This window comes from Mycosarcoma maydis, chromosome 13, assembly GCF_000328475.2.
Source record: "Mycosarcoma maydis chromosome 13, whole genome shotgun sequence".
Lineage (NCBI taxonomy): Eukaryota > Fungi > Basidiomycota > Ustilaginomycetes > Ustilaginales > Mycosarcoma > Mycosarcoma maydis.
In genome coordinates this window covers 451655-464298 of record NC_026490.1, presented here as the reverse complement: position 1 = coordinate 464298, position 12644 = coordinate 451655, and the positions used below count along the sequence as shown (strand labels likewise).

The 12644-nt window shown below is 57.0% G+C and overlaps 4 protein-coding genes across 4 annotated transcripts in view; 3 read left to right on the top strand and 1 right to left on the bottom strand.

Moving 5' to 3' along the window:
- Window positions 1-431: 431 nt before the first annotated feature.
- Window positions 432-1859, top strand: UMAG_12276 (uncharacterized protein; the record flags this gene model as incomplete). Its single annotated transcript, XM_011392721.1, has 1 exon — window positions 432-1859. One exon carries the CDS (start codon window positions 432-434, stop codon window positions 1857-1859), a length of 1428 nt encoding a protein of 475 aa, XP_011391023.1.
- Window positions 1860-2426: 567 nt separating this feature from the next.
- On the top strand, window positions 2427-6404 carry UMAG_04639 (uncharacterized protein; the record flags this gene model as incomplete). Its single annotated transcript, XM_011392623.1, has 1 exon — window positions 2427-6404. The coding sequence occupies one exon, from the start codon at window positions 2427-2429 to the stop codon at window positions 6402-6404; it is 3978 nt and encodes a 1325-aa protein (XP_011390925.1).
- Window positions 6405-6526: 122 nt separating this feature from the next.
- Window positions 6527-7579, bottom strand: UMAG_12275 (uncharacterized protein; the record flags this gene model as incomplete). The annotated part of the gene is made up of 1 exon (XM_011392720.1): window positions 6527-7579. The coding sequence occupies one exon, from the start codon at window positions 7577-7579 to the stop codon at window positions 6527-6529; it is 1053 nt and encodes a 350-aa protein (XP_011391022.1).
- A 2363-nt stretch (window positions 7580-9942) lies between these two features.
- The window catches only part of UMAG_15065 (uncharacterized protein), a gene marked incomplete at both ends in the record, with an annotated part of 3544 nt that continues 842 nt past the window's right edge, over window positions 9943-12644 (top strand). Inside the window, one exon of the mRNA XM_011392728.1 lies at window positions 9943-12642. Within this exon, the coding sequence (XP_011391030.1) occupies window positions 9943-12642 (2700 nt within the window). The remainder of the gene's footprint in view (window positions 12643-12644) is intronic.

Sequence of the window (12644 nt, the reverse complement as noted above, 5' to 3'; positions counted from 1 at the left end):
GTCCACGCCTGTCCAATAACTTACATGGTACGCATCAGTCAAGTTAACTGAGCTCGTGCTTGGCGGGTTTGTGCCCGTGCGCGTCGCACTCGTGACTTTGTTTCACTCTGTCTTTTCGCCGGTTCAAGTCACGAGTTTGGTATTTGGATTGCCGTGAAGAATGCCGAAAAACCCTAACAGGCTTGAATAGAAAACTGTGAAACGTGAAACGTGAAAACTTGACGCTTCGTGCTTCGTGCTTCGTGCTTCGTGCTTCGTGCTTCGTGCTTCGTGCTTCACGCTTCACGCTTGGCGCTGCCTCCACTCGCGATTCTCGATCGTGGTTGCATCACGGATAAGCGTCGCAGCTTGGCTTCTACCCATCGCACCACCATCCCTCTGGGCATTGCACCATCTCGAATACGCACAGCTGTTCGGCGCACACGGCCAGTATGGCTTCTGTATTGGCATCGCTTACCAGCTACAACAGCGACTCGGACGACGATGCTGGGCCAAGCAGAGATGCAGTGTCGAGCGCTGCGACAGTTGCGGCGGCTAAGCCAGCCTCTTGCAAACTCGACTCGCTGCTTCCGTCCCCAAGAGCTGGTTTGGCATCCCAGCTACCTGTGCCCTCGTCGTCTTCGAGTCCAAGTAGGCTGTCACTGCCGCCACCTGCATCTTCCTCCAAGCGCAAAGTGATCAAAGTCGAGTCGTTCAAGTCTTACAATGGCAGCGACGACACGCACGATTTGGACCGTGTCGCAGAATCTGGAATCAGCAGCAAAAAGCCAAAGCTGGGATCTAGTATAGCAAGCGGTAGCTCGGTCAAGCACTCGCTGTTCGGCATGCTACCAGCACCCAAGCGCAGCAACGACGAGGTTCTGGCCGAGAGGAACCAAGAGGCGCAGACAAAGAAAGCGGCCAAATCCATGAATGAGATAGATGCGCCGTTGACAGAGGCACCTGAGGCACCTCTGAAGATCCACGAACCCGCCGTTAGTGCTGCATCTCCGGATCAACAGGACGATTCCGCTGCTGCGGCGAATAGCAGACCGAAGGCAAAGAACAATGATGCGTTTAGGGCCATGCTTGGGCTCAAGCCTGCAGCAAACAAGCCGGATGCGCCTGCCGCTGCCTCTTCAGACCGCGCCTCCAAAAGCTCGGATTCAACGACATCCACACAAGCGTTGACATCGACGTCAAGCACGGAAGCACCATTAGCGTCGTCGCATTTCGAACCATCATCGAGCAAGACAGAGGCGGCAGCATCGGTCGACTTTTTCTCGCTCGACACGGCGCGTCCTCTGAACAGCGATGCGCCCACATCGCATACGCCATCTTTCTGCGTCTCATCTGCACCGGTCATAGATCAATCAGAGGGGCAACCATCGGCAGATGCAGTCGACTCCACGCATTCGGCCTCGGAATATCCAGGCTGGCAGCTCGATCATGACGGCTTGTGGGTGCCCATCACTGCTGAAGCACAAGCGCAATTTGTCGCGTACCAGCAATCGCTCGTTCGCTCCTCGCTTGCATCATCATCCAAGAGCACACCCAACCTTGATGGCACACGCGACCTTTTAGCTGCAGGACTCACACCGCAAGACATTCAAGCGTTCGACGCCTCCACTGCAGCCCGCCAGGCCTATCTCTCTGCAAGCGGTGACGAAACGGATAGTGACAAGTACGCCGCCGCTGCCGAATTTGCCGCGGGGAACCGAGACGTGCCACAGCGCAAACCAGGTATGCTTAAAGGCCTCAAGAAGGGCCAGTTGAGTAGCATCGTCAACCTGGCCGCTGAGAACAGAGCGCAGTTGGAACAGAGGTGGAAGAAGGGTCGCGAGGCCATGGCTCGCGGTATGAATCAGTATGGCTGGTGACAGAGGCACAACAACCGTGAAAACGTCGTTTCTTCTGCCCCCCTATACCCTTCCATCTAGCTGTCATGCCATTGTATATCCATCTTCTAGGGACTGGAGCGAGTGAGTCACGATTGGGAAACCAGATTCGTGATTCACGATTGAAGGAACAAGTCACGAGTCTCAAGACTCACGACTCGCCACTCGAAAATGACTGAATGTTAGACTTGTGGTAACAATCACGACAAAAACGAAATCTGTGCCATGTGCCATGTGCGTGGTGAGTGGTGAGTGGTGCACAAGCCAGGACGCACGCTCTTCACGCTTGTCTACAATTTTGAATCACAAATCACGAATTGTAAACCGCAAAGTCTCTCGCCATCATGGTGACAGGGTTCACACTTCGTCTCGTCAATCTTGATTCCTCAACACGTACGTTGATCTGTGCTACCTGATCACTAGACGCCCATTTTGATTCTACCTGCATCTCATGCCGTACTGATCATAGGCTAGCAACATCAGCGCGCATCACGCGTGGATATTAGCGCTCTTGGCCATTTCGACGGTGTGCATTGGACGATATCCATCATGAACGCCTTTCCGCCAGAGCTGCTTCTGCATCACTTTGCGTGCATGGTGGTAGCTGGACTTACACCACCGTCCAAATCCTCCCCGTCTACCACGGCAGCTGCAGCAGCGTCTTCGAATTCTGGCGGACCATCGTCATCAACTCCAATCAACACGGCTTCCGATGCGTCCGCACCGGGTGCAGCTTCAGATCATCCGACCGTGGTGTTTCCGGATCTGACGAGATCTGTGCACGAGATTCTGGCTTCCAGAGCGCGCAACACGCTCTGGGACCCTTCGCGAGGCCGAGCAGCTGTCTTTCACACCGTGTTTGCCGACCACAATGTTCGTCTACCGCCACTCAAGACCAAGCCATCAGCTCGACACGTTCCACCGATACCTTCTGTCACCACAGGCTCTCCGTCTTCGCCTTGCGAAGCGGCCATCGCTGCGTTTTCAGCGCTGCCTCCACGATCTCCGTTGTCACCACTGCATCCGAACTCTCCGCAGTTCCCAGACGGCCTCATCGCTCCCGTGTGGGTTCGCAAGCATCGCGAACTCATCCCTGCGGTGTTTGTCGCATTCCACTGCCTTGTCTCCGCGTCGGACATGGAACATGTTCGAATCGCCGACGAGGCGCTCATCAAGACTATCGCCGATCGAAGGCGCTCGCTCGCCGAACGCGGCATCAAGCTCACCATCGTGCTCCTGACGCAGCGCGAGATGCTGGACGATGCGCAGCTCGACGCAAGGCTCAGTTTCGTCAGAAGGAGCAGCGGCTTAGATTCCAAGGCGAGTCTGTTCGTCTTGACGCCCGTTACCAAGCCCGAGCTGGCAGAATTTGTGTCGAGCTTGCATGGTGCGCTTTTCGAGTCGGCGGCGGATTACTACAGGGAGCACGCCAGACGCGTCAAGCGAAAACGCACACGCTACCCACCACCTGCCTCGACGCTACACCCTCTGGTGACGGCGCTTGGAACGCTTCCGTCGGCTTTGGCGAGCGCAAAGACGTTGACGGCCAACGACATCAGCTGGCTCAGTCGCCAAGGATGGATTGTGCGAAGCGAGTATAAGCTCGCCGTGTTCGCCGAGCTCGCAGGCGACATGCACGAGGCAGCGTTGCGGTACAGGGAAGCGTATGATCTGCTGTGCAACTCGCCGACGTGTCTGTTGGGTAGTACGCTCATGTTGCCGCCGCGTACAAAACGGTGGGCCGAGGCAAAGGTGTTGGCAGATACGCTCAGCGTACGAATCTGCAAGCTTCTGCTGTACGCCGATGATGGTCAAGGCGCCGCTGTGTTCTTTCGCAGACACCTGGCAAGGTTCACGGACTTGAGCACCGGGTGGGGGATTGGCGCGATCACGTTTGAATACTGGTCCTGGCTCGCCAAGCAGTACCGCATGTTTGGCGAGCTCGTTGAGCACGCAACGCGCGCTGTGCCGTCGTCGCCACTTGCACCGTTCCAGTTGCCCATGCATGCACCACCTTTGCCATCGCGCCTTATCCACCCGGACGCACTGCCGCGCTTCTCGGACGGCAGAGGTGGCGTCGTCGCCCCGCCTGGGCTGCTCCTACCCAACTCGAACGCCGTCTCTGTATCCGCAAACACTTGCACCGTCCTTCAAACGCCGGGCGCCTACTACTACCTGGCAGCGCTATGCACCGTCGAGCGGCGACAACGCTTCCTGAGCGCGAGTGCGGCTTCTACCACAACTCAAGACGACTCGGACTCGAGCCCACTCTCGCACGAGCGCAAGGTAGACCACACTGCGCAGCTCACCGAATCGCTCACCAAGGCGTACGACTCTTTCAAACGAAACCGACTTTACCGCTGCGCGCTGTTGGTTGCTGCTCGCATCGCGACCGCGTACCACGATGGCGGGCAGAACGAAATGGCACTCAAATTCCTCGAGAGGATACTCAAGAGTTATGCCAAGGACGAGGTGCACTGCGTAAGGGCAGGCTTGGTTGAGACGGCGGTACAGGCGGCGATTGGCGCGGCAGACAGAACAAGTGCGATGAAAATGCTGATCGAAGTGCTGGACCCAACTCTGCCGATCGAGATGCACAACAGGGACAAGATGGTGAGTGCGCTCAAAACGTTTTTGGGCCACGCGCATGGTGAGGCTGGTGATATGCCAGATGCGGAGCAAGGCCAAGATGAGGAAAGCACCATCACTGTACCAGCCAGATTCCTGCACATGGACACGGCGTTTCCAGCGGCCCAAGTCGAGTTTGGCGCCCAGGTGCCGTTCCAAGTGGTGATCCGCAACGCTCATCCGTCGTTCGACCTCGCACAGCTGTTCACAGCCGAACTGGTGACGTTGTACTTTTCCAACGGCCAACACACTCACGAGTCGGCGGTTGAGATCGATTCCTGCAACGATGCCGACGGTGGCAGTTGTGATCCGTTGATTGTGGATCTGGGCTCACTCGACCTCACCTCTACGCCGTTGCAGCCGATCCGAGCCGATTTGGATGCATTGTTGAAACCGAAAAGTGGTACGATTGCGTTTCAGGGACATATCAAGGCGTCGCATGCGGGCGCTATCTCGGTGGCGCGAGTTAGTGTGCACCTTGCCTGTGCAAAGTGGAAACTGCAACTGGATGTGTTGCCGGTCCGCGAAGCGGTGCTTGACTCGGACACGGCTGAAAGTGGTCTCAACACCGCGCGTTGGCTGCTGGCCAGTAAGCGGAGCGTCAAGCTGGCGCAACGGCAGAATCCGTCGGTCACGTACGTGCGGCCTAAACGCTTCAACGTGTCGCTCGCGCTGGCGACGCCGACGGGTAGCCTGTACATCGACGAACGGATTGCGTTGACGGTGCGTGTGAGCAATCACGAAGACGTGCCGGTGCAGGTATGGATCGATGCGCGCTTGCAGCCTAGCTACGATGGTGGATTGGACACACTGATGGTCTCGCACGACGACGCCCGAGAGGCGAATGGCGACAAGAAACAGAGCGTAGAGCTGTTGTCATTGGGATCCGTGGATGCTGGCGGCAAGGTGGAGCGGAAGATTTGGCTAACGGCGAGACAGGCGAGTGGGGTGCGTGTGGTCAATGTGACTGTGCGAGTGGCGGGTGTGGGGGATGTGGATGCCGAGACGGTCGAGGTGGCGACGAGCAGCAGTTGCAGCATTGGTGTGCACAAGGCGTTTGAATGTGTGGCGTGGATCAAGCGGGGTGGCGCGCAAGCGCGGGGGCGAGAAAAGGGTCTGTTGGAATTCGACGATCCAGAGGAGGAGGAGGAGACAGTGAAGGTGGGACTGGATGTCGAGATGGTGGGTGAGCAAGCGGTGACGGTATCGAAAGTCGAGGTGGTGTGTGATGGAGAGATGTTGGTTGCAGAAGAAGATGCGTTGGGCGAGTGGATGCCGAATGATCGGTTTAGCTTCGTGCGCGCTCTCGCTGTGCATGCACCACCGATTGGGTGGCGTATCACTTGGTCGCGCGCGATAAGCGACGAGGTGCATTCGACGATGATCGCGTTTAGCGACTTGTCTGGACGCTCTGATGGTGCATTGACAGCTCGAGCCTGGCTAAACGTAACGCTCTCGTACGCGACGTCGGCGAGGCTGCTGATGCCGCTTCCTGTGCATGTGACGCTGCACAACACACATGCTTGGCACTCTCTGTCGGTGCTACTGACACTGGACAGTGACGCACACTTTACGCTCGCTGCGACGCGTCATCTGTGCATCCCGTACGTGCTGCCTGGGCAACAACTCGATCTCACGCACTTTGCAAGGCTCACTCCACAGCAGCTAGGCACGTTTGCGCTCCCCGTCATCGGCGTACGCGTCCTAGACCGCAACGACCCGACGCTCAGCCGGCTCGCATCCACCTCGCTTTCCAACACCGACAAGAGCGATGCACATGACGGCAGCGTACCGGGCTCTGCGCAGCCAACCGGCGTGCTGTTCACGTATGCTCGCGTCGGTTCGCACAGCCATGTAGACGATACGTCGATCCTGCCCAGCATCGCCGTCTCGCTGTAACAGTCGGTGCCACAGTGCGACTCGGAGAGGAATCAAACATGACGATATGAGTTGCGAAGCGTGAGTGAGCGACAGACGCGGACTTGGACTGGCGGCGCGGGCGCGAGCGCGAATGAGATGCACTAGGGCGATGGCTCGCGCCAGCGCGTTCGACGATGGCGACGTTTGCGGTGGAGGCGATCGATCCAGTTGGTGAGCGTGGTTATGTGTGCACTGATGCGATCATGTGTGTTGACACGCACGCATTTGTCGCGCCACCGCGGCTGGTATTCGAGCGAGGCGAGGACGATGTTGGATTCGTCCGAGTCGCCAGTGTCGCGCACGTCTGCCGACTTGCGAGCACAAGCGCATGTCGATGCGTCTTGCGCATGGATTCTGTGCAAACGCGCAGCCAGAGCTGAGCGAGCATGTTGGCTGCATTGGCTGCACGCCCCATCGTCTGCGCGAGCCGTAGTTGCGCACCACCCCGATTCACGCAACACCGAGCATCGATCGTCGGCCTTGCTCTGCGCTTGGTCCAGCCCGGACGACGCGACGCGAGACTCGCCGCACTGCAACGCTGACGCCACTCCAACACGGCTGTGCGAGGTGCTGCTAAACGAAATACGTGTTCCTGAATGCACCGTCTGCCCACACAGTCGAGGCGTCAGCGATGTTTGTGCACGCACGGTGCAGGCTGACCGACACGGAGCATGTTGAGCAACTAGAGATCTGTCAGCACTGGTGTTGGTCGGATCGTCACTTTGGTGGCTGGGCGGAACATGGCTCGCGAATACTGCCCTCGAGTGCTGCCAAGGAGCCGACGACGCGACCCAGGTGTCTTGCCAAGGTACCGATGCGCTACAGTACGTTGGTTGAGCAGCAGTGTGTGCGAGCGTGTTGGTCTGGTCGACTTTGGGTACGTTGAAATCCAGCTTGGCATTCTCCGGAGTGTGGGGGAAGTGCTGGAGAGCCGAGAGGAGCGAGCATGTGCTCGAGTTGGACGATCTCGAGAGTCGGCTAGAGAGTCGCGAACCGGCGTGACGCGCTTCAGATTGTGGCAGCACAGGCTGGGACAAGCAAGAATGGTGCTCTTGGTGGCACGTGGAGGCACCGATGGAAGCTGCAAGGTGGAAGCGAGCTCGAGCGTCTGATGAAGAGAGCTTGGGAGGTGGTGGTCGCGTTGTTGGCCGCATTGGGAGCGGCTTGGCTTTGCGTGGGCTCACACGCGACGAGTGGCGACAGCGTGGAGTGAGCACACAGTCAATGATGGGCGCGTGTTGTACTAGACGGTGTTGCTCGACTTGTTGTGTTGTGCAACAAGAGACTACGCAAGGACGCTGCGTGGGCGAACCAAGTCATGGCGATTCACAGTCGTCGGAGCTCTGGCTCTCGAGCGATTCGGCGGCTGAATGCTACCGTGATTGAGGCCAGGTCGTTTGCCAAAACGCATTTCGCGCTGCGGAGCTATTTTGGGAGGGTCAAGCTTGCTGACGCTGCGCTGTGATGAAGAGGACAAGGTTTAGGTTTGTCTGCTGGGTGGCTCGAGGATCAAGGACCACGCTGTGCGCACCATTCTTGCTGCCCATGCAACGCGTGACGATATCGACTTGCATATACCGTAAGTTGAATGGACCGGATGGCCAAACCTATCCAAATCCGAGCCAAAGTGACAGCGACGCAATCCAGTTGGACCAGAGTAGGCTTTCCCGCTCGAGCAGTCGAGCAGTCGAGCACGCAGAGGTACTCACGACTGTATCTTGGATGGCTGTCGGCACTGTCTGAAGGCGGGACTGCCGAATTCGTGATTCAAATTGTGCACTCACAAACACAGAATCGCCGAATCGCAGACAGAATCGTGAAGCACAGCGTGTAGAGCTACACAATTACCGATTACAGAATTTGTGATTTGTGATTTGTGGTTGTCGTCTCGCGTGTTGGATTGGTCAGGCACCATCCGAATCACGAATATCGAATAGAGTGGCTCGGTTCCGTCACGCGGTTCTTGGCGGTCACAGAAGCGGAACGATGTTCTGCCTTGCCTTGCCTTGCCTTGCCTTGCCTTGCCTTGCCTTGCCTTGCCTTGCCTTGCCTAGCTTGGCCCAGCTTTAGCTTAACTTGCAACACCTATTTTCTATTTTCTTTGCTCGCGTACGGCTCTCAGGCGTCTCCGAGCCAAGCCGCAGTTTTAGCGTGCAAATCCGAACCGGGTCGCACTTGCTGTTGTACGCCCGCACCGCAAGCGAGAAACAAAAAAAATCCCCAGTGGATGAAGATAGGCTAAAACCAAGCATGGCAAAATCTGACACTATACATAATACAGTTTACAGTCACAAGCTGAGAGGGCGTAAGCACCAAAAAGCAAGAAGCAAGTCCGTGCTTCGTGCTTCGTGCTTCGTGCTTCGTGCTTCGTGCTTCGTGCTTCGTGATTGCTCCGTTGCACAGAGGGTTTTGTAGATGTCAGTTACAGTTTTCGTGAGCAAAAAATCACGAATGTGAAAATGAATCGTTTCTTGTATCCACACACATGCAACGCACAATCACGAGTGTCGTCCGTGGTCCAGTATCTCGTCCAAGCCAAGCCGACGCTCAGTCTGCTCACAGCGTATACAGGCACGACGGCCACAATCGAGTGTTAAGCCGCTTAGCTGTTCTCTCGTCATCAAAGCTACACTCAAACGAGAGGATGACACTCTCAAGCTCCTTTCCACCTTTCCACAAAGTGTTTGTGGTTCACTCGTCACTTGCTCTGCATTCACGGTTCACGATGGTGCTGCGAAAGCGCACATGGCTCTTGCATTCTAGTGCTTAGCTTCTGCGTTGCTTCGCTCCGTCAGGCTGGCAGTGTGAGTAGTAACTGTACAGAACAGAAGATCTATGTGCAGTCTCCATCTGCATCTCGCATCTCTGATCTCTGCAGCGTGCAAATATTTCTAATAACTTTAGATGAATCGCTTCTCACGCCCAGGCGAGCTGGTTTTATGCTTCAGATCTACACGCTGCTAACGTACTTTGCAACTCTTCTGCCCCAGCGTGCAGCGTGCAGAATAAGAGTGCAGAGTGCAGAGTGCAAAAATCATGAATCAGGAATCGTGAATTGGCCGTGTGCAGCTCTAAACGCACTATGGCAAACACACAACTCACATAGTTACTCGTGACTGTAGATGAAACAGATGTCAACCAAAGACATGCTTAACGTAAGTTACCTTAATGTAAGTTAACTTGGTCGTGAGTGTCTCCTTCTCGGCTGGCCCTCGTCTATCCGGCTTTCCGCTAAGCCGCCGCTCTCGTGTCCGCCGCGTTCTCGAGCTTACCGACCGTGAACCACCGCAGCCGCCATCTTCGTGCTTGCTGCTTCTGACACCGTCTTGACTACCACTCACGACCATTTGGCTTGGCTTTCCTCTGTAGCAGCATCATTCTTGATCGTCATCCCCCCCACCCTTTTGCTATCCCCCATGTTCTGTTTCGATTGACCCTTCCACTTCCCTCCCCCGACCCGCTCTTCTGCTCGCTCGGCCATCTTTTCGCTTTTACCACCACACGCCCCGTCATCACCATGTCCTACCACTCCCACGCTACTTTCTCACACGATGCGTCGCACCACGAGCATCCTCAGCACTACCCTCATCTCCTCTCACGCCCCTCCGCCTCGTACGACCACCCTTCACCACCGCACACTCCCTATGCAGCTTCATCCGCTCACCCGTGGTCCGCGCAGCGCTCTTTTGTGCCCCCAAGGCTACCCGTCCCTCGCAACCTGCCCGCCATCGCCACTCGCTATCCTCACGCCGAGCCAACACCACTTCGATCTTCCATAGCAGATACGTACGCCTCGGTCACGTCCTCATCCAGAGACGTGCGCTTCGATTCACACGATCGTCCGCACTCTTTAGCCACCGATCTCGCTCGCTTTCCCCTCGATCTTGCTTCTCATCCACATTCACCTCACCACTCCGATGAGCCCATCGGCCAGTATGCTCCGCCACCGTCTACCTCGCTGTCTATCTACACTCGATCGTCTGAGCCTACCCCTCAGCGTACACCGCACGACTCGTTCGACCTCGCCAAGGCATCCAACGACGCCCATCCTTCCTTCTTCCGTCACGATCGACGCAAACTCGACTCGAGCCCTCCTCAGAGGTGTGCATCCAGCTCCGACCATCGAGATCGAACTGTCCCTGACTTTCCCTCGCTCACCCCATATCCCAACCCTCGCACAGACCACTCTCAACCGCATCACGATCAGCCTCGCCACCATCAAGACCGATCCGAGAGCCGACGTCCCAGCCACGCTTTCGCTCCCGAGCCCAAAGACGCTGCACGCTACCGTGCCGAGCCCAAAGACGCTACATGGATCGCCCCACGACTTTATCCATCAGCAAAGCGACCTTTACCCCAAGATCGTCAACCCGACGTGGATCCACAGCCGCTGCTCACTCCACCGTCTCGTTCTTACTCTTCATCCGCCTCTGTTGCCAATTATGCCTATGAATCTTCTACTTTACCTCAAGCCCCTTGCGTCCACCAAGCCGATCCCTCCATCACTTCCCAGCATCCCATGCAGCCTAATCGCAAACGGCTTCGCATCTCGCGCGCTTGCGATGAATGCCGTCGTCGCAAGACACGCTGCGACATTATTGGCGCCTTTCCAGGAGAGCCAGGCCATCCGCTCACCATCTCGGGCGCAGTGCCGCCTTTGGAACCCCACATGGAACCCAAGGGCGACATGCTTATCCTCCAGCCCTGCATGAATTGTCGTCGCAGCCAAGTCACCTGCACCTACAGCAAGCGTCCTCTCAAACGCGGCCCCAGCAAAGGCTACATCAAAGACCTCGAACGACGCCTCAACTCGCTCGAATCTCAGATTGTCTCTGCCGATCGACCCGACGCCGAGACCGACGAGCGCCAACAAGACCACCTATCCATACCGACGGTCAGCGCACCGCCACCGCCATCGTCACCGCCCAAACCCAAGGTCCGCACAGAGGTCCGTATCAGTCGGCTTGAGAGCGTTCTTGCCCGTCCATCGACCGCCAAAAGCGAAGACAGCAAGTCATTCTTGACCGGCTCGAGTCGTCGCAGCAGCCAATCAGATCATTTTCACATCAAACCAGAGACGCACCCCGCTATCGAGTCGCATCTAGACACTCTTGAGATCAACACTCTTGAGAATGCTCACCACGCCGCTGCTCAAACAGGTAAGGTCGACAGCGAACCGTCCCAATCCGTGTCGGCAGCTTCGTCGATGGTCTCGCCCCAACAAACCTACTCGTCTGCCGCTTCACGTCCGGAATCGTCTATGGTCGAGACACAGCCAACAACCAACAGCAAGGGCAAACGCAAGGCGGTGCGACGCCCGGCAACAAGCTCGCCCTCTCGCGCGTCGGACATCGACATTGCCCAAGTCAAGGCCAAGGTGGTCACCTCGTTTCTGCATGCCACTTTCCCCGTCGTTGCCATGCGAAACGAGGGCGAAAGCAGTCGAACCGCTAACCGCATCAATACCCAGAACACCAGCAACATTGCTCGCCTCGAAGACCGAGTGTTGGTCAGAGGCATGAGGTTGCTCGTAGAGCCCGTCGAGATGCTCACCTCGCAACACGACGCGCAAACCACCAAGTCTCAGGCGCATGCTGCACGCGTAGCAAGTCTCATCGGCCAAGCCTCGGCCGGTCTCGGCGGTCCACGTGAGGAGCTCATCAGACAGGCAGGATCGGGCACGGATGCTTTGCGAGCGCTTCGCAAGGTGGCGCATCGGCTCTCTGGCCAGGAAGCAGACCTGTTGATGCTCTGCCACCTTGATCAGCTTCGCAATGGTCACAACAACAACTCGGCGCTGGCTGCCGCCGTCTCCAAGCTTGGCTCGGGCTGCAACGTTCAAAACGATCCCGAGACCTACCGGAGGAGAACGCTGCTGTTCATGCTGGATCGATGGCATGCAATCGCATTTGAAACGCCGCACTTGCTCACGGGCCGCTTTGGTGTGGAACGACAGAGCTTCCGTTCCATGAAGGATGCTCTCGGAGACGTCTCGCAATTGGCTCTGGGCGAGGGTGTATACGAGGTGCTGCGATGTGCCATCATGCTCGGTCAGCTCAACGACCTTGTGCAAAGCAACGGTGGATGGAAGGCGGTCAGCAAGAGTGATGTCGAAGCAGTCATCCACAGCGCCATGGACGAAAATGAGCGTGCCACTACGCTGGACCCATCGCCTAGCAGCCAAGTGTCATCTAGCATCGACGCATCCCAGCCGAGAAT